Source organism: Papilio xuthus, unplaced genomic scaffold (genome assembly GCF_000836235.2).
Source record: "Papilio xuthus unplaced genomic scaffold, Pxut_1.1 DF824655.1, whole genome shotgun sequence".
Taxonomy (NCBI): domain Eukaryota; kingdom Metazoa; phylum Arthropoda; class Insecta; order Lepidoptera; family Papilionidae; genus Papilio; species Papilio xuthus.
The window spans coordinates 5,020,815-5,043,484 of record NW_013533994.1 but is presented as its reverse complement, the minus strand read 5'-3'; the positions used below and the strand labels follow the sequence as shown (position 1 = coordinate 5,043,484).

The 22,670-nt window shown below is 33.1% G+C and overlaps 1 protein-coding gene across 2 annotated transcripts; it reads right to left on the bottom strand.

Annotated features, from left to right (window-relative positions):
- Positions 1–14,257: 14,257 nt before the first annotated feature.
- LOC106127554 (uncharacterized) lies at positions 14,258–21,602 on the bottom strand. Of its 2 annotated transcripts, XM_013325657.1 has the most exons (15): positions 21,332–21,602; positions 20,926–21,053; positions 20,644–20,771; positions 19,929–20,046; positions 19,397–19,558; positions 19,169–19,271; positions 18,726–18,857; positions 18,061–18,141; positions 17,252–17,387; positions 16,952–17,064; positions 16,742–16,864; positions 15,961–16,134; positions 15,442–15,603; positions 14,793–14,882; positions 14,258–14,482 (listed from the first exon to the last, which is right to left on the bottom strand). In XM_013325657.1, exons 1-15 carry the CDS (start codon positions 21,467–21,469, stop codon positions 14,324–14,326), a joined length of 1,947 nt encoding a protein of 648 aa, XP_013181111.1. In that variant the 5' UTR covers positions 21,470–21,602; the 3' UTR covers positions 14,258–14,323. The 2 variants fall into 2 exon arrangements, with proteins under 2 accessions (XP_013181111.1, XP_013181112.1); XM_013325658.1 differs by lacking the exon at positions 20,926–21,053 and having other exon boundaries at positions 21,332–21,395.
- Between the last annotated feature and the right edge of the window lie 1,068 nt (positions 21,603–22,670).

The following is a 22,670-nucleotide window of genomic DNA, read 5'->3' as shown; positions in this document are numbered from 1 at the left end:
CGAGTAAGATATAATTTGATTTTACTCGACGAATATTTATATAACAATTAGCTTTGTTAAGAAGCAGTATTCTTCTATTTAATTGTTTGGTTGCGATAAAAAAGCATCGTTTACTTTTCTTGTTTTGCCTTATATTTTAAGCGGATGATCTAACGATAAGTTCTAAACTATGTTGTTTATGGTATCAGGATTTTAAATTATTCTAAAAATATAGTTTGTATCATTCAAAAAATCGACCAGTTATCAAGATTTTAAAAATATTTTTATTTTCACAATCAATTGTTATTTTTTTTATTGATAAACAATAATCAAGACTTTTTATTTCTTCTATAAATCGATAAGAGTGTCGTGTAAGCGGTTAAGTCGTAAACTTCCACCTCGCGGCAATACACATTTTCTTCTTATTGAAAAGCTTTGCCCTAAAACCATTGGCAGACACGATTCTAGAACAACTAGTATAGCTGCAGTTCGTGTGAAATTTTCATATCGTTACCATATTTTCTATTATGACTTTGTGGTTTTGTTTTGTTTTGAAGAATAAATGCGGGAACAAGTCACTGAAAGATAAAGGGTTATGCCGCGTAAAGTATCCTTTATCTGTTCACTTTTTTTTTTAAAAATATGAAAAAGAATTTCTGACCAGCATTTCCAAACGCATAATTTTTCTTTTCAGTATTAGATCTTTTTTATATTACTATCATTGGTCAAATTTAAAAAAAAAAATATTTGAATAATATATCACAACTAGCAGACCCGACAGACGTTGTCCTGTCTACACGTCTTTAATTCGAATATTATTTAAAATTTGACACAACGATGGTAGCGCCGTCTGTCGGATCCAATGTAAAACATTCCAAAATCAACAACTATTAATAAATTAAAAATTAATTAAAAAAACATTGTCCAGCGGACAAAATTGTGAATCTAAACCATTCCCAGATCCCCTTGAACACACACAAAAAATTTCATCAAAATCGGTCCAGTCGTTTGAGAGAAGTTAAGTGACATACACACTCACAGAAGAATTGTATATATAAAGATATTGACGTCATCTAGCAAACAATAAAATATACTCAAAGAGAAATTTTTAATTTGATTTCGCCGAATGTACACTCGAGTAGAAAATCGCTTGAGACAACAATGCAAGCGCGGTAGAGAATTGTTATGAAATATACCATACAACCTTTGTTACAACAAACTCAGTTTGTTTTTAATTAAAATATATCACGCTATTCAATCAAGTATCTTACTTCCCGCAACAACTTGGCAAAGAATAAAAGCCATGGAATTAATTTTGCTTATTAACAATAAAAATAATTTTACTTACCAAATAAATTAAATAACATTTTTGATTTAATATAATGGCCCATATTCAATTACTAGCTTTAGCCCGCGAATCCGTCTTTGCGGGATTAAAAATAAACTTCCCAAGTTGCCCACGTATTCTTCCAGGCTATGTTCTACATCTATGCCAAATTTCAGCGAGATCCATACAGCCGTTCTGCAGATACTTTCAAAGACACATCTATCCATCTATCAATCCAAATTTCGCAGTTACAATGTTATTAAGATTAGACGATGATGACTTACTATCATATTATTAGTATGGTTATTATTACTAATTATAGTTCTAGGTAAAACAGAATCTTAAGATAATTTTTTTTAATTCCAAGCCTGCGGTAGATATATAAATTTAATGTCATACCAAGATACTTTATCAGGAATGTTTTAAATTCTAATAAAACGTAAGGAATCTTAATAAACTCAGTGATTAAATTAAGAGGGACGACAAAGTTTTACTTGTCTCATAAATGCCTTTGGCAAGAACAATTTTTACTTTAATAAAAGTTTACGACAGCTGTAACTTAATTTTCCCAGGCAATACGAATGGTCCAGTAAAATGAAATTTAATGTTTAGTTACAACTAATATTCACAGAGTGTTTACTTTTACGATACAGCCTGCGGGGAACATCGTAAAACTTATTTCCTCCTACTACGTAGTTATGTGTTAAATTAATATTGTATAGTAACTTTATATTATTTAAATGCATTTAACAAAGCATGGACTAGAGTTTTCTATTCGTAACACTGCTGTGTTACAAGTAATTTTATTGAAAAATTGCCACCTTTCTCCAAAAATATCTTAAGAATATAAGGCTGTCAATAGCAATTAATTTAAAATAATTAAAACAAAAAAAAAACGTTTTAATAACAAACTTTTATTATGCTCTTATTAATTGAAATAGATAAAAATTAAAAAATTGTCAAGATGATTGAAACGAGCCCAAACTCTATAAGGTGCTGTCATTTAAAGCCTTCCATCACCATCATCAGATCAGCACCATGTAATCATAATATTGCATTGTAACACGATTTACACATGTATTCAAAATTTCAGCTCATTCAGTAATCCGCTTAAATTTAATTTTTAAGATTTGATGACAAACATCGTAACAGGTGAAACTAAATTAAAGCTTATAAATAACATCCTAAAAGATGAAAGAAACCAACTATGTATAAATATTGTTTTAATTATGACATTTAAATTGGGATAATGTACATAATATTATTTATTACATTGAGCTTACAAATAGGTCGATTGCGCTCCCTTTCAATTTCGAGGACGCTTTAAAATTTACAACCCGTAAGCGGAATTGCTTATTTATTATTTACAATCCGTCGTTTTTACTTTATATGTATATATATTTTTAAGCTTCAAAAATACTCTCGTGTAAAGCTTCAACTTTAAATTGAAGAAGTAAATACTTTGTTTTTTAATTCTTTAAAACCAGCCAGTAATGAAATGTGTAAATTCATTTTTAACTTTATTAGTGACACCATCAAAGATTAATCATTGTTTTTAACAGTAAAAACCAAGCATTTGAGTCCTTGAACAGTTTTTTTTTTATAATTAGTTTATTTATTTACTCTGTGAGTTTATTTATTTCAGTCGATTACGTGATAGGAGAAAATCGAAATGATATATCACAATACAATCGAGTCGAATCGTATCTCAGGCGCGATGAAGCTGCCTCGTTAATAACGTAACTCTCTCGAATCCCGCGTGTCTATAAACTGAATCACGGCCACTACAATTGACCCTGAAGTCGAAATGATTTCGAAGTTATCACTCGAACTTTTAATTTCCATGTTCGAGTGGGCATCGAATATTCAAAACGATATAGAACATTTAATTTGTGTGTGTAGTTTTCTTCATAACCTTACTTATATTATAAATGCAAATGTTCGGACGATCTTGCTGAAATTTGGCTTAGATGTAGAACATATATGTCTCGACTGTATTATAATTTTATACAAAATAGAGAAGAGAGTTTTATATAAAAAGAGAAGAAGAAGAAGAGAAGTACACACTCACTATTTATTAACTAATATCGTATAAACGTGGTAGGGGTTATGTGAATCGATTCATTCAAATGGCTTCACTTAATACTTTATACAGTGTGTAGACGGGAAATTATGCGAGCGCCTTGAGGGTACTTCCCGAAGGTTCGACTATTTACAAGGGCCTATACATACATCGTTCATATTAAGTTAGTACTAAATTTATTTGCCGAGGACTGGTGTTGTAGATAAGCAAATATTTTAAGAGGATGTTCTTCAGTACTTACATATTTATTGTTGTTTGAATCCCTGTAATTTGATGTAAATTTTTAAATCACGTTATACTAAAATATTCAACCCACACTGGGCTAACATGGTTGACTATGGCCTAATCATCTCTAACTTAAGGTAGACTCCGAGCTCCCAATGGGGACGTGTAGTGAGCTGATGTTGATTATGACCTATTTAATAGCTTGAATGATTGTTCAATTTACACACAGAGACAAAATAGTGTACGAAAAACTGTCGTCATTAGACCGATCGATTTTCTTCGATTTAATTGCACTGTGAACGTCAAATAACATTTCACTGGATAGGATATAAACGTTCTCGACTACAGTACAGATTAAACAGGAATCGTATCACTGCGCACAAATTGAATATAAATCCTTGGGGCGTGCTTAACTGCGCTCCATCCTATAAAGTGACCACTAAAAACCTTGCGGTGTACTGCCTTGTATTGGATTTACATTAACAACCTCCCTGATTTATTGTATTAGGCTTTTCTAGACTTTTTGATCATATTATAAATAAATTAAAACATGTTATTGTTATTCCTGAAAACTAGACTACTTATAAAACTTTACTGAATTGTTAAAATAAGGATTTTTAATGAGGTACATTAAAATAATGACGCGCTTTGCCCAGAGGGGTAGGCTGTGACCACGGAGCTCCATTTGGCGAGGACTAGACACACCGCTCTCGCTGCTTCTACATTCATACATCTACGCATACATCTAATTTGGTTTTGGGTGATCTTAATACTGCCCTTCTTGAGTATTTTATCGATATGAACGATAAAATTCCGTCTAGGACAGCTCCGATTAACATTGTCACGCATTTTCGCGCCATAAAAGATTTTAAGTAAGTATTTTTAGACATTATTAATTAGAATCCTTTGGCGCGAATGGAGCGCTTTCTTTAAAAAAGTCAAATGTCAGAATTAATAGTGAGGTGACATAAACGTCGACATCTTAGTAAGGCTGCGGCACACCGGCATAGTGCCGGATTTTCTTCCTAACAGTATAAAGGTTAAAATAGCTTTTTTATCAGTAGCTTAAGAATTATGTTAATGTAATTCTTTGTACTTTTATCCAAAATCAATATTATATCGATCAATAGTAACAATTTCAGTGTTAAGTTTGTATAGAGTATAGACAATATTAAGTAAACAGATTATACATTTTAGGAATTAAAACCAAAAATTTCCTTAAAAAAAAGAGCTTTGGACTCACATCGTAACATTTTAAAAGCTCGGTTACTATCAATAAAACGCGTCAAAAAATATGTTCTGAACAAGCATGTTATGTCATGCGTTTTTTATTACCATTTCGTGACGGCACTGTAAAAACTATTCAATATTGGATCTTCATGGAGAGTTCAACCCGCCATTAAAATAAATATAGCAACGAAGTTCCGTTTTATTAAAGCTGCGTCTGATGTTTTTGATTTAAGGGTTAGATAACCAATGTCAAAATTATTCGATTTTACTTTTGTATGTATATTTCAGTTGAAAGAGTTCTTGGTACTACCGCAATAAATAATGGCTGGTCTAAAAAGTAATAAAGACATTTGACTGAATATATTGTATTGAACGTCCGTTGCATTCCAATGATGTTTTTAGTTTTATCAAAAAAAAAATTACGCGTGATTCGAGTTCCTGATAACGAGTAATTTTTGTCTGTTTTGTCCGCCTAACTGTCCGCAAGGCCGCGTTTGGTCCGGGTAATCTCCGAAACGACTGAACTGATTTTGACGATACTTATAGGCTACTTTTCTAAAATTCCTTGCTGACGAAGTGGCGTGCGACCGCTAGTCTATAATTACTAGCACAAATTGGTCAGCTCGCCTGGTGAAATACTACGAGAACACAGAAGAGAGGCGTGAAATTTTTCCTTTATTTAAAATCTATACAAGTATCTGTAAATTTCATCTGAACTCGACACTAAAATGTGATAAACAATGAGTGATTGTGAAATAGAACGATAGTAATTTTTATACTGTCACTCTGAGTGTGAGAGAAATGGTTAAGTATTGCAGCTGACGTCCCTGAAATATTGGTTGTAAGGCGTTCTTTTAAAATTCTATTTTACTTAAAAATACTTTGTCACTTTGGTAATAACTTATTGAATGCAATTTATTAATGCAACGTTGAAACATATAAACAAAACTTATCTTCGTAATTGTAATTTTTTGAGGCAGAAACATTCAAAGACTTATAGAATACATATAGAAGGTTTTATTATAATTTAGGAATAAACGTGGATCACAAATACATGTTGTTTTTGACTGCCATTAAATTAAAAAAAATAGAATTTTCAATGAAACAAACAAAATTTAAATTTAAATTAGAACGTGAGAAATATTACTAAAACGTGAATGTGTTCTTTATTTAAATCCATCAAGTTCAAAATGGTACGGCAATTGTCTGGTGCATAGTATTACTGTACTGGGAAATTAAACTTGAAAAGTGTCAAAATAAAAAAAAAAACTTCCACATATTTTAGATGGACTTTTTTATTTATAATATTTTGCTCAAGTTGATTTATACAAATATGATTATATACTACAGCTGAAGTCTAGAATTATACTTTAAATTTATAGCGGATATATAATATATCTATGCAGACAAAGGGTTAGAAGTCTTCAAGCTTAAATATATAGACATACTGGATCACAAAAGGTCGTATAAATACTAAGAACAGAATGCAGCTATGTCTTTATATCTCTTCATATTTTAAGTTCTTATTTTATCAAATTTTTTTATAGCTTCGAACGAAAAATACCACAACTAGGGCTATAGTTTAAAGAATTAACAGCTCTGATAATTTACTCATTCATTTTTAACTGAATTCATTTCTTTCCCAACTTCACTCTCCATTAGTAAAATCGATGTACATTTTGTTTGCGTTACGGTGGCTCGTTTGCCGTCTATTATTAAAACACAAAAATGAATCTAAGCAAGACTTTACGTTACTCTTAAACATAAATTCCCTGACAAGAATGTGGCACGTCGCTTCCACATTTCTCCACAATGCAGTACACTAAATTTAAATAATGACTTTAAACGAGTCGTGTTTATGATTATGTTTTACAAAGTTATATAGCGCGCTTGCGGCATTAAATTTTAAGTTTGCCAACAGAATAATAAGACTCTTGTCTCTGAAATACATGTTTAAACTACTACTTATACGAAAAGTTTCACGAAATGAAACAGTCAATTGATTTTAGTAAATGCAGGAACGATTAAAGTGAAAATTATGCACGCTAATTATGGGATACACATAAAGTTGAAAACAATTTTGTTGGAAAAAATATTTATTTTTAAAATCTGACATTTTTAATTAGTGCAAAGACACATAACGTATTTCTAATAGAGATTTGTATTTTTAAATCGTAATCAATAAATATAAAAATTATTAAACAAATTTCAAATATTATTTAGCCATCAGAAAGCTAAATTACCACAGATAATATAAGCTATATTTGTTACAAGATTTTTTAATTACGCGGATAAAGTCACGGGTACAAAAAATTATATTTTACTCCCGAAAACTGTTTAAGTGACGCAATCCAAACACACACACACACACACATTCATACAATCAATAGACCTATACTGCACAAATATTAAATTACACAAATGTGTTTTTCTGTTATTTTTCATAATTTCTGCTCATTTTTACTTTTTAATTTAGTAATTAATGATTAGTTTATTGTCATTTTTATTTTTATTAGTTAGTTAACTCTTTGTATTTTGTTTTGTTTGTTAAAAATAATAATTTGTTTTTATATAATATATATATTAAGAAGGTACCATTGATACTGTTTATGTGACACGGAAGAGCGGGATTTTCAATCACAAGCCCATTATGGATGTTTAAATGGTACAAGTACCGGCACAAATGTTAGTATGTACCATTTTTGTTTAAGCAATAAATAATTTTTCATTTTCATTTTTCAATCCAAAATTATTGATATACCGCACTCGTATCATTATAAAATATTATTTGAAGAATTTAAATTCAATCGAACGATTCGCGTGCGTATAATTTTATGTTCTTATCCGGCTTCATCAGATTTACAAAACTAATTAATTTCAACATGATCCCTGTCATTGGGTATTAACGATTGAAATGATAATTGAATAATACAAAACAAATAACTTTTGGTTTATTTTTAAAAATGGAATTCCGCTGACGAAAAACTTTTAGGAATGTCTTTAAATATAGTGAAAATTATGATCAAATTACTACCAGACAACGTCTACTATTTATAAACTTGCTCTATTAAATATTAAATTTGTAATGTTAGGAAGAAAATCCGGACTCGAGCCCGTGTTGTCTCAATACTGGCCTTACTAAAATGTCGACGTTTGTCCTCACAGATTCATTCTGACATTAGACTTTGTAACGAAAGCACGTCATGCGCCAAATTATTGTAATTAATAATGTCTAAAAGTAAGCACTTTTGTAACATTAAGTTTTTAAATTTGAAGCAACTTTTCGTGTCAGTTCAGTAAAAATAAAAATAAAACATGTAGGCGTATATCAAGGATGGAAATGCCACCAAATATATCGTAGCAAGGTGTGTCTACAGCGATATCAGAGAGTTTTTTCAAACCACAAACGACGGAATATAAATGACTAACGCTCCCTTCACAACCGGGCTCTATTTTCCTTTAATAAACGACCTTACGGAAACTCTGCGCTGAAGTAAATAGCTTTGGGGGCACCGCGCGAATTACTTTTCGGTTTTGTTTTGTAATGTATGCGCAAATAGCGCTAACCACGCCTTGAAAGTCTGTGAATCTGAAGACATAGAGCCTACTACATGGACTGAACTACTAACAAAGAAGCAATGCGTCTAGTCGCAACAGGACAAATCTATAATCTTTTAACAAATAGTCGTATGTCTGTACTAAATCAAACAATCTCTTTACTACTTTAGCTAATAACCTCAGAAAATTTTAAGTTCATTTTATTAATTTAATCGTAAACAAAGTTAATTAAATAGTTTAAAACATTATTTATTCACATGTAAGATCCATTCTCTGACATCTAGATGATAAAATAAAACGGAAATGCCCAAACAGACACACAGACGAAACGCGCATTTCATTCCACTTGACGCCTGTCTTTTGTGTGGTCGTGGTATTGCACTGGTCGAGCCCTTCGTGCAACAGATATTACTGACGTCTACCACTGTTCCCCAAATATTACCGACATACTAATCAAACATTCTATTTCTTAATTGTCTTCAAATTTATGGAGATAACAATATGTTTTTGAACATGTGTTTCCACAGTGGAAACGGTTGGTTACTTTAAGTTTAGCGAAAAGTGTCTTGTTGCTACTAATTATGATTACAAAGCATTAGTAAATAGTTTTCAAAACTTTTGTATACATTTTTATTCCAGAAACATATTGTGATACAAGTGAATTGGCAATGGAATATCACAGTGCTACAGTTTTGGGAGTTAGAGAAAAATATTCGCATAATCCCCATAAAAGTACTCATAAATTTTCCTCTTTAAACGAAATTATTCGTAATTACATGTTGCGAGTTAATTAACTCAAATTTCATTTGTAAATTACGTTAATTAAGTATTATATTTTGGAAGTTGATGAAATAACAGAGTAATGAGGTTAATTAAATTGTTTATATCTATCAAAAGATGAGCTGTCAAAATTTATATAAATAGAAAGAGAAATCGACCTGTCGAAAGGAAATAGGCTGCGGGTAGATCATTTGCGACTAGCGGGCAGCACTACGGGCGGTGTAATCCAAAGTATAGCTAAATACAGAAACGCGCAGGAAACGAACGGGAGCGGAGTAGTATTATTATTTACATCGCCTCGCCCCGCTCTTCGATAATTTAGTTTCCAAGGCCTTATCCTTCTGGCATATATTAATTACTTTCATAGAATTCATCAGAATATATTATATATTGACTTAAATTAATATTTTCTTAAGAAATAACTCATATTTAATGTTATAAATGAACCTACTCTACGTTACGTTTATGTTGAATTTATATAACTTCACAGACATTTTTAATCTCTGCACCATCTCTTTTTTTTATATCAAAAGGTGGCAAACGAGCGAGCGGCCACCTGAAATCGCTGAAATAGCGAAGTGACCGTTGCCCATAGACATATGCAATTGCATAAGCGTTGCCTACCTTTAATCGACGGAGGAGATGATGCACAAAAAGAAAATATCTTACCTTTCCATGCATCCTCTCATCCGGAAATTCCACTTCCACTTCGCATTCTTTCCTTATAAGAAAAAGGGTGCGAAGGGAAAGTGGACTAAATTAGGCCTCTGGGACGCACACTCATCAGACGAAACGCGGAATAGCTTCCACTTCACGCCTGTCTTCTGTGTGGTCGTGGTATTTCACCGGGCGAGCTGGGACAATTCGTGCGAAGATGTTAAAGCGGGCTCTACCATTGTTATATCTCGTTAGACGGAGAATGAAAAGATTAATATTTAATGTGCAATATCTAAAATTTCAGTGTCTTCACAAGCAATATATTGTCTACAATAGACCCTAAGACATTACTTTTAAAGACTCATTGAAACGAATCATTAAACTTTGTGCTTAAAACGATGAGAATGGACAGCGGCACGAAGCGTGGAGCTAATGTCCTCTTAAATCTACAGATAAAGATCTCTATCTACGACAATACCGATCTGGGTTTTCATTTGTATGGAAACATATTACCGTCCTGCTCATTCTATATGAACAAAACAGAGACATTATATTTTAATACAAATACGACAGTCACGCTTAGACTTAACTCCAGTGGTCTTTGAACATCTTTTTATAATTACTGGAACTTTTTCTGTAGGGAGATAGTTATCAAGGGAAAGTTGAAAGTTCGTGATTTAATTTTTTATGTTAGTCCAAAACGATTAAATTATTCTTATGTAATATTATTAAGATGTAGGTTATCTCGGTAGCTAAATATGAGGTGAAAAAAATTACATATCTGAAAATATAATTAATTTTGTTAAATACTATGACCGAGGAAAACTAAGCAGTGACTAATAATAGGTTTGAATTTGTTATAATGTTGGTTGGTGTTTAAAATTCCATTGCTTATTTCAAATTAACTCAATTTTCAATGACATTTACAAATTGCAAATTGTCTATTCAATTCTCGATCTGGTAGCTAAGGGTCGTAAAATGTATTTGACTCTTAGTTTCGAATTAGTAGAATCGCACGTACACTAAGGTCGATCACACTCGTCTGGACTTGCTTTGGGTTTTTTGCAATTCAGTAATTGCTATTTTAATTGTTGATTTATTACTAATCTTAATTTTAACGTTGAATTCCAATAGATTAGAATTAGGGGACGGACTGTGAAGTATGAAGTCCTGGATTCTAATGTAACGTAGCCATTGGACAACTAACCTGGGAAAATTTCCCCTTTGCATCAGCTTCGCCATGTTTAAAAGTACTCGTAAACAATCTAGAAAATTTGGTAGAAATGAAAAAAATAGAATGGAGAATAAGTACTTCAACCCGATCCGAAATAGCTATAATAATAAAGAAAGTCTTACAAAGCAAAAAAATGATAAAGAAAAACATTACTTTAAGAACAAAACCGTGACTAATTTAGCAATTCCTCGCTTTGTTGTATGAGGCAAAGACAAACATTATTCGTTTTGACTAATAGGAGGGAAATAGTGCTCGAGAAAACGATTCGACTCGATCGAATGAATGTGTAGATTCAATCAACGTCCGGGAAAGCGACGCGGGAATTTGTTATCACGATACGTGAAACAACATTAAGAGGAGAAAGAGAAAGAGGAACAAATGACGTGCGCATGTTTTGAATCACAATGAAAATTTAAATTAGGAATGTTTTATAATTAAAAATAATGCTTCGCGGTTAAAACAAAAGAGGTCTGAACGAAAGAAAACAGCCTGGCACGAGTATTTGCGACAATCACCATTGTGTCGACATCGACAAATTTATTAAAAATTAAAAAAAAAAGTAAAGTACGCCAAAAAATCTTATACTAATTTTGACTCGACGACATTTTTAAAATCATACAATGATTATTTCGCATCAAAATGTATTTATTTAAAGCTTTAAGCTTATGTATCCCTTATTTTCCTGATAAGTCATTAATTCAGCGTGAACTGCGAAAGACAAACAAACGCTTTGCACATAATATCTTCATTCCGATGCATTACATATGTATTGAGGTCGTGATTCCCATTAAGCGCACTGACCTGAAAATTTGCATCAAGTAATTGAAGTAATAGATTATATCAGGCGAGATATAGTTTCATAGTTAAGAAAATATCTTAATAATATTATAAATACGAATGTTTAGATGGATGTTTTTCACAAGGTATCTCCAGAAGCGCTAAACGGATCTCCTTTAAATTTGGCACAGATTTAGACCACAGTCTGGAACAACAAATATGGTTCTTACCAAGTTTTTTTTAATTCTCTCAACAACTCAATGCCATTGAAAAGTACCTATGCTCGGAATTAGCGCATACTAGACTAGAATTTCACATAAAAATCTTCACTTACTTTTTGATTATTACTTACTTTGTAAAGTGGCAAACAAGCAATCTACCGCCTGATTTGCGGAGATAGCGATGCGACCGCTGTCCATAGACATACGCAATTGCAGATGCGTTATGGGCAACATAATATTTTGTCAACAAAACAAAAGCGAATATACGTTCCAGAGCAAATCGCTTTTCATTTGTTACGATATGTTTATGAAATATATTCATAGAGGGGTTGACCCCAATATTAAGTGGAATTCTCAACGAGGTCGTGTAGAGGGGTCATGACTTGGCAATAAAAAGCGGTCCCTGCCATGTTACTTTATTACGAAATACATTTGCGAGTATTTGCAGTTTGATTTTAAAAACAATCTCAATATTTTTTTATGAAATGATGAAAATTAATGTCTTTTATTCAATCTTTAATTTAATAGAATAAAAATTCTTAAAACGATAAAGAAAATATCCACTTTACTTTTGGAAGTCAACAGTTTGAAAAAGAATAGCATGTAATCGAACTGGAATGAAGACCTTTTGGAAATCTTCCAAAAACGTACCGAAAAGTTCTTTTTGAATAAATTAGTACCTTTTAAAATATATTCATAGTGAACTTTTATGACTAGTATTTAATCCATCTTTTTTTTATTCCATAAGGTGGCAATCGAGCTAGCGGCCACCTGAAATCGCTGAAATAGCGAAGTGAACGTTTACCAAAGACATACGCAATTGCATATGCGTACCTTTAATCGAAGGAGGAGAAAATGCACAGAAAGCAAATATTTTCCCTTTCCATGCATCCTCTCATCCGAAAAGTCCAGTTCTACTTCCCAATCTTTCCTTATAATAAAAAGGGTGGGAAGGGAAAGAGGACTAAGTTAGGCCTCCGGACGTACACTCATCAGACGAAACGCGGAATTGCTTCCACTGCACGATCTTCAATGTTTTGGAAGTTGCTTACGCTAATACTACCGTGCCGCGATTTTAAGTAAGCCTTGCTATCTTTACGCACTGAACTTAACATTTAATTATATAAAATGATACTTTAAATAATAACTCATAATAGGGACAATAAGAATGATATAAGGCTAAAGAATATATACGCAGCGGGGTGTAGAAGACATAAAAGCCTTTATATTTTCCTAAAATATTTTTACTCGAATGGAAGACACTTGAAATGAGTAAATATTATATGAAGACTCATATCTCGTAGTTCGTACGAATGAGGGCATAAATATTAAGTCACCTTTACATTATAATTTTTCACCGCGACATTCATAATATACAAAAGAGCAACATAAAATTTCCACGCAGCGGTGAATAGGTTATAACGAAACTGTCTGTGAACTTTGATTACATGTTATAAAATGTATTAATGAGTCAAGGGTGTCTGAGACTAAAATCTCCGTTTAAAACATATTGTTATCTCTGTTTTATCAAATATAATTGATAAGGATGACTATATGTTTTTTATACAGTTCTTGATCTCAGAAACTAACAATCAATTCCTACACGTATCCAGCTGTGCATAGCTTTTCTTTTGTCGTAGACATGGCTAATCCGCGTTTTAAATATAGCTGTATATGAATACAAAGTCAAATTCAGTGTAGAAATACTGCAAAAAAAGGGTAACAAATTCTTAAGGCCCACTGAACTTGCGCAATTTTGAAGTTAATGTGAGGTGTAACAGTTAAGGCCGGCCCTTAACAATTCAACAAAACATAAGCACGTTATGCTACACTTGTTCATAATTTTAAATTATCTTGTTTATATATCTTTTACGCACCCAACACACGTTATGTTAGGGAAAATTGTTTCCAATGAGCTGAAGATACATAAAGGAAGATTTCAGTTACTATATCCGTAAATGTTTAATTTTATACTTACGAAACATTATGCAATGTTCTGTGTAAATAACCAAATAATCACTAGTAGAACAACAAAGTATATTTTGTATCAATATCGAAATTACCGTAAATTGTTGCTGGAATATAATACGACACATCTAAAATGAATATAGGAAAAATAAAAAAAAATATGGTTATGTTTTTTTGTTATAACGTTTTTATTATTTATATAATATGAATATCTATGATCTATAAGTCGAATAAAGAAGGTTTTACGATTTAAAATATAATGACATAAAACAGTTTCTAGATTTTTATTTACGTTTTTTCTCGTCTTCACTCTTTACCTCGGACAAATTTAATGTTGATTTCCGAACGTAGTTATCGTATTGAATATCCAATCGATACGAGTCTAAGCTCGTCTGTTGAATCAAATAACGACTTAGTTTTCTTGGTGCCTGAGATCCAACGTACTGAAAGATATACATATAAATACGTATACGATAAAACACGGCCAGCAGTGGACGAATATAGGCTGAAGATGATGATGATGATGATGATGATACAATAAAACACATCACAAATATTTTAGGAAAAAAATACGATATGAATTTAAATTAACTTAATTTTTTTTTCAATATATTTGCAATAATGTAACAGTGAAATGGATGAATGATATGTTATAGAGGAAATTTGACATTATTCTGGTTTATATATTTATTAGGTTTTTATGTCCCTCATATACTGAACTTTTTTTTTACAACTTTGCTACATATAACTTACATATCGAGAATCATATAGCTTTCTTAGTTGCCTGATAAAAAGATTACTTGGACCCCATTCTGGTAGAGGTTTAATCAAGGATTTAAAACTCTGAAAAATTAAACAAAGCTTAATAAAGAAGAAATAAATATTATTATTATTTTGTTTCCACTGTTACAACTGTGTGAAACTTATTGTCGTCTCAATTTTTTTTTATATCAAAAGGTGGCAAACGAGCGAGCGGCCACCTGAAATCGCTGAAATAGCGAAGTGACCGTTGCCCATAGACATACGCAATTGCATATGCGTTGCCTACCTTTAATCGACGGAGGAGATGATGCACAGAAAGAAAATATCTTCCCTTTTCATGCATCATCTCATCCGGAAAGTCCACTTCCACTTCGCATCATTTCCTTATAAGAAAAAGGGTGGGAAGGGAAAGAGGACTAAATTAGGTCTCCGGGACGCACACTCATCAGACGAAACGCGGAATTGCTTCCACTTAACGTCTGTCTTCTGTGTGGTCGTGGTATTTCACCGGGCGAGCCGGGCCAATTCGTGCGAAGATGTTAAAGCGGGCTCTATCACTGTTATAATAAGAATGAGAAGGATAACAGTATGTTTCTGTATTAGTGTTTTGGCATTACTTTAAGATTAAAATACAACATACCTTCTGCTTTACACACACATATAAAAATGTTATGTATATCGCTCCTAATATGAAAGGAGCTGACATTGCGTATAATATTAGTTCAAAAAACGTCAAGTATTTTCCAAATTCAGAAGATCTAAAAACGTGAAAAAATCCCTTAAACATTTCATACATTTTTATCTGAAAAAAAAAAGAATTAATTTTGTCTTGGTATTAGTATTTTGTGTTAAAATACCATGTTATCTACATTTATGGCACACATCTCTGGTATATCTTAATAACCTATCACAACTTTATAAAAATCTATCCAACTGTTTAAGAACGCTTAGAGAACCTACATTGAGTCATAAAGTTATTCATACGCTCCTCCATTAGAGCGGAATTAAAAACGTAATTAGCCTCTGTGTTTTTCCAAACAATGTTTTACATCTGTGTCAAATTTCAGCGAGATCCATGCGGCCGTTCTGGAGTTACCTTAATCATCCATCCATCCTTCTATCCAAACATTAACATATAATATTACTAAGATTCACTCACCATGTAATAAACAGGTACTATACGGAAATTTATAATTCTAAATTTTGTAGGCGACACACCATGGAAGAAAGTAATATCGTCCACCAAACGACCAAGGGGATATAAGCAGTAGAGAAATAATACTTCAAATAGGGTCACCAAGCTAATACTGTACATGTACAGCAAAATGCGAAGCTAGAAAAAAATATACGCATACATGTTATTAAAAAAAAATCTAAATAGCCTCACTGAGTATATGACACTGCAAGGACTGAAGTTAGTTTTTAAAATTAGTCAAGAAGTTAAGTTGCAGAAGGCCACGATGTAACAGTAAATTAAATTCGCTTGCCACGAATACTTAGGTCCAGCAAACTTCCTCCATACAGGTTTGAGGTTGTATTAGACTTTTCCCGTTACCCTTCATAGTAGACAATCCTTCGTCCGCGTAAAAATCATGTCATCGTCATATCATCATGATCAGCTTACTGTAGGTCCCCACCGAGGGGCTCGGAGCCTACCCTAAGTTAAGGGTGATTAGGCCATAATCAACCACGCTGGCCAAGTGCGTGTTGGTTGACTTCACACATCTTTGAATTTCTTCTCAGATATGTGCAGGTTGCATCACGATGTTTTCCTTCACCGTAAGAACGTTGGACAAATGTACATATGTAAATCGGAAAATCGATAAACACATTGGTACATGGCGTGATTCGAACCTAGGTCTTGCAGATTGCAAGTCAAGTGCTTGACCCCTGAGCCACCGACGCTCATCACGACGCTCATCAAAAAATCATGTACTTACAGCAAAAAAAGTGAAATAATTGTACAGAATTCCCAATACGCACAAAGCAATAGACACCATTACTCTCTTAGCCCATCCCCATTCATATACTATAATCTCAATCAGACATTGCATTGTTATTATCTGAAATTTGCAGGCAAAATATTAAAGTTAATTTAACTACTGATATAAAAAAAATCGTTAAACAATTACAAACTAAAAGTTACATACTATTGTTAAATATTCCATTAAGAAACTCAATGTAAAATACAATAGTGTGTAAAAATTTCCCAAGTAAAATGCGGAAAAATATATTGGCCATAAAAATAGATACGAATTCGGATCTGAAATTAAATACGTATAAGAAAAGAAACAATTCTTGACTCTTATAGGAAACAGAGGTTTCTAAAAGGTATCTTAGGGTCTTCGTACACAAAGTGACATAAATCTTCGAGACTCGGCGATTTTAATTCGTACACAGGCATGGTGATTTTAATTGTTGTTTCGTGATAGCCAAATAAAAAAACTTACTAAATTCTGTTAAAAATATTGGAGATTTCACCATATTTTCACAATGTATTTTTAGTCTATAACCTAGTAAACCTCTGAACAAGTAGTAAATGGAATTAGAAATGATCATTGCAATGCTATCGCGATCCGGATTAATCTGGAATTAAATATATAATTATAGCTTAGAATATATAAAATAACTAGCGGACCCGACAGACGTTGTCCTGTCTACACGTCTTTAATTCGAATATTATTTAAAATTTGACACTGCGATGGTAGCGCCGTCTGTCGGATCCAATGTAAAACATTCCAAAATCAACAACTACTAATAAATTAAAAATTAATTAAAAAAACATTGTCCAGCGGACAAAATTTTGAATCTAAACCATTCCCAGATCCCCTTGAACACACACAAAAAATTTCATCAAAATCGGTCCATTCGTTTGAGAGAAGTTCAGTGACATACACATTCACAGAAGAATTATATATATAAAGATAATCATAAAAACGCAATTATTACTAAGATGTGCTGTTGCCTGCGACTTGTACGCGTGATTAAAAAAAACTGAACAAAGTATGAGCTAATAATAAGTGAGCACTCGCTTTGGCATAAGTGGTAAAAAGGAATAATTGCAAAAGAGACAACTTTCGCTTTTATAAGATTAGGAAGATAATCTTTTGAATTTAATATTTTTTAGATATCTTGTCGGCTCTAAACCGCGAGTTGCTGCACAGAACACAATTATATGTGTCGGGGAGTGTAGCGGGATGCGGGGGGAAAGCACTGCGCAGAGCGTCGATGACCTTGGGTCGTTATTTGAAAAGCATACTTTTGTAGTACTTCGTGACGTCAACACGTGCACAATCGGCGGTGCGGTCATTGATTCAGACAAAACATCCGTATCAGCAGCCTGGAATATTATGTATTTATTTAACCGCTGCGTCTGCTGATTTACTGTATTTGAGCTTCGCGCGGTATTAGACATTACGACATTACTTTATTTTTCTAAAATAAACGAAGTCTAGGTTACTTCTTATTACGTAAAAGTCCCGTCAAGATCGGTCCAGCCATTTCAGAGATTAGAACAAACAGACAGACAAAAATTGTAAAAAAAATATTTCGGTGTATGTACCGTATAGTACAAACATAAGTAAGTATTTAAGCCGTTTTTATATAATATTATTATAATGTCTCACGAAAGTTTGAATAATTACAAACAGACATTTCAATTTTATTTATATGTATATATGTATAGACTAAACGTTAATAGCCTAATGGTTAAGGGTGCGGAATTCCGATCACGAGGTCGGGGTTTCGAATCCCGACATTCGACTATTGTCGTGAATCATATTCTAGCACAAGCATAGAGCTTAGTTGGAATGGTAAAAGAGCTTAGTTGGAATGGTAAATTTACAAAGAAAATCTGCTAATATTTTGTTTCACTAAAAAATAATAATTTACATTCGTAACTAAATGCTTAAAACAATGACATACCCAAATAATTTGGACGTATTCATCAAAATGTATTGGTATGACCTTGAGATCGGTTTCAAAATATGTAATCATAAAATGACCAAAAGTTATTATGTATAATACAGTTAGAATTATTTGTACGTTGTGAATCATCTGAAAGCAATAACGAAATAACTTGAAATTTAATATAATAAAAATAATAAGGTGAAGGAGAGCATAATGTGATTTATATTACAATAAAATCATTGATTAAAAAATTTTAAACAGACATCACAAATTTTCTTAATTATATATTTATCCAGCCAGAGAATTAAATTCACTACCCACTAGGATCGATATCGTAAAGTTAACTGTTACCATAAAAGATATCATTTTACACATTTGTATGTTACTGTGACAAGATTTCATGGCATTTTACGGAAATACGTTGGAACTTCGCAGTGAAATTACTGAAAAAGACTTACTTTCCAAATACGTCTATTGTACAATTGCTTGTAGTTAAATACGGCAGTGATCCAAAGAAATAAGAAATAAAGGCTCGTATTTGATATGTCCACATATCGGTGTCTGGAAAGATATTAAAATTTTATATTAATTAATTAAATAATTGATTTATTAATTAAAGAATTGATGAATTAATTAATTAATTAATTGCTTGATTTAATAATTAATTAATGAATTATATAATTCACCTATAATATATAATAGGAGCCAACTGAAATGATACATTTCTGTTTGATAGATAGATGCCATTTTGAAAGACCAACGTTTCGTTTTTTGTTATTTGATAAAAGTTCTCCACGTCCAAGCATTGAGCGACATATTCACCGATTCTTACATATTCTGAAGAACATCTGTGTAGTAAAATTACATAGTAAACTGGAATTTATAAGACGTGTTAGTTTTTAAAACAATAAGAAACGACACCGTTCACTGCAACTACCGTAATCCTTAAATTAAATTTGTACCATTTAAAAAGAATAATTATTGGCGTATGTTATTCCTGCCTACCCCAGCTATCTTTTAGTAAAAGTCCCATCGAAATAGGTCAATCTGTTATGCAGATTACCTCCAACAAACACGGACTTGGCAATAAGACGGCCAGACACACAGAAAGATAGACAAAAATTTTATAAATTGGTCATTCGCTTGAGAAATGTATATTTTTTTCGGTATCGTATACAGATTTTCTATTAATTGTTTAGGAAAACATAAAAAACATACCTGTTCCAAGGATTTTTGAAAAATATACCACATACTATATAATCCAAAAGAAGAACCACTGTATCGGTGTATAAGACTAAATAAATTATACTGGCCGCTAGAAATGCCCAGTTTGATCCTATAAGTAATAAAAAAACAAACATAACAACATCAACGTAACAACAAAAACAAATTTACTTTCTAAGGCTTATTCAAAGTTGTTAAACATTTTTTATATTATTTGGTGGAAAAAGAGTAACAGCGTTTTGGAACGGGAAACCAGCACGTCTTAGGGTCCTTCTAGAAGCGAGGTTATCCCTTTCGTAAGGTCAGCAACTGTCCGGTGTTGTGGATTTCCAAGGGCATCGTTGATCACCTCAGTGTTCCCGCTCGTTTGCATCCATCTCTTATAAAAAAGAGGCTACGACTTGTAGCCAAAATAGTGAAGTGACCCTGCCCGTAAAGTTCTGCTATACTTTAAAAAGTTGCAGAGGAGTTGCCTTCATTAATGGTCAGGGGAGAGAATGTAGAGACAAGATTTATTTCCCTTTTCTCTTTGGTAAATTCTACTTTTCCTTTATATTCGGTCCGAATAATGGAATGATGTGAATGGGAAGAGGACACTTCACCGATGAAATGTGGAAATGCTTCCACTTCTGTCTTCTGAATGATCATGGTATTTCACCAAGTAGAACATCCGTGCTAATATTGCTGCAAAATCTTTTGAAACTTGTACCATAAGCAAGCGGTACCATCTTCGATAGAAACAAATGATGGTCAGGCACGTAGGAACTTAAGAACATATAGATATAAGTGTTGGGCAAGCTTTTGCAGAAGACGTTCAACACGTGGAACCATAAGTATCTGAAAGCAATGATTAATTAGTTTCAACCAATATTTTTTCACATGAAACAAGTTGGTATTTCCCATCAAGATTTACAATTATAGTAGACAAGATCACCTCAGAGATGATCATCTTAGAGAAGGATTTAAAAAAGAAAATAGAAAATGTATATACTTGTTAAACTGAGCCTGCTGCGTACATATTATTTGGGTTTTACTTGGTGAAGAAACGTATGCGCGATAAAACGCCAGTTTTTCATATATCGTGGCTGGTATAATGGGGCGATTGGTTAGTACCTCATCCTGGGAAAATAACATAAGATGTAGAGCCCAAAATACATAAATGCATGCGTATTAATCGCTATATGGTTCATCGGGATTTGTATTGGTCAAGCGCTTAGCATAATCCTCTTTGGACTAAGCTTGATGGTTCCCGTATGTGCCCTTGTATTAGCCGAAATAGATGACGGAGTTTTTGTTTCACCTCTCTTGATTGCTTTGGTACTCTCTTGGTTCATTTGGCTTTAAAACGTCACATCAACATTTCCAATCGTGTTATTATAATTGTCAGGGTCAATTACCTTTTGTATAATTGTGAGTAGGTTGGAATTTTGTTCGATTGGAGGTTTTTCTAAATCAATCGATGTTGTAGGTGTGATGCCTGTATCCCAGCTCGCAAATTGGTTGGATTTTGGTTCGTCATACTGTAAGGTGCCCATGTTTATAATAATAAGGGTAACGAATAGATTGATAACTGAAATAAATATTTATTGGATATTTAAAATTATTGTTTTTTAAAAAGGAAACTTATCAAACGAATTAAACTTGACTTGGTTACGTAGATCGAAATCTTTCGTAAAATATTCGACATTGACAACTGTCAAAATATCTTCTATAGAAAAATATATAAGCAATAATTCAGACACTCAAAAATTGTAGAGTATAGAATATTTGACTCAAAAAAGGTCGGCTTAATCTGCTTGAATACGTTACCGCATTGCAGGAAGAAAATAGGAACATCGATAATTGCTTCTATTTGCTATATTAAAATTGACCAAAGAGATAATTTCTAGTAACTACCTATTACTAAAAGTGGTATGTGCGTAAATAATGCTTTTATTAACAATCAATATTACGTAAAACGTCGTTCAACAAAAAGCCGTTAGTCAAATATTCCATAAATCCGACATGACCGTACCCCCAAACTACCCACAAAATGCCGATCATAATTCTTCAGACTATCACACGCTTTGACGTAAATCTGTGGTATGCGAAGCTTTGAAATAAGCTGAGTGAATTAAAACAGTTTGTCTATATTCTAGAAAAAAATATTGTGTGGCATAGAATGTGAATATTTTTGCAATACCAGACGTAAACTGCTTTCCAAATTACGTTTTAAATTAAAAAAAAAATAATTTAATAAACAAATATATTTTTAAATTAAGTAATTAATTGTAAATGTAACATTTTTAAAACATAAATTCTTTGTTACTATTAAAAATAAGGTAATGTATTCAACACATCAAGGAGGAGGCCTGGAAGGAGTGGCTCGAGAGCCTAAACCAGGACCCGTGGGGACGCCCATACAAGGTCGTGAGCCAAAAGCTCCGACCATGGGCTCCCCCACTAACCAGGTCCCTCGAGCCCCTCCTTACAGAGCAGGTGGTCGGCTCTCTCTTCCCGGCGAGGGAGGAGTGGGTGCCGCCAAGGATGGCGGCGCCGGATCCTTGGAGACCGGCCGCAGCGGGCGAGGAAGTCCCGCCCGTTTCCGAGGCCGAGCTGGAGGCTGCGATTCTAAGGCTCAGGCTGAAGAACCGCGCCCCGGGCCCGGACGGCGTCCCTGGGCGGGTTCTCGCCCATGTCGTACCGGTCCTCAAGGAGGAGACGCTGTCCCTGCTATCGGAGTGCTTGGCGTCCGGC

Coding starts and splice junctions, on each gene's coding strand:
- LOC106127554 (XM_013325657.1), bottom strand. CDS start 21,469: ATGGGCACCTTACAGTATGACGAACCAAAATCCAACCAATTTGCGAGC. Junction 14,883..15,441: donor ATGTGTGTGTAAAGCAGAAG/GTATGTTGTATT, acceptor TTAATTTTTCAG/AGTTTTAAATCCTTGATTAA. Junction 14,483..14,792: donor AGCTATATGATTCTCGATAT/GTAAGTTATATG, acceptor TATATCTTTCAG/TACGTTGGATCTCAGGCACC.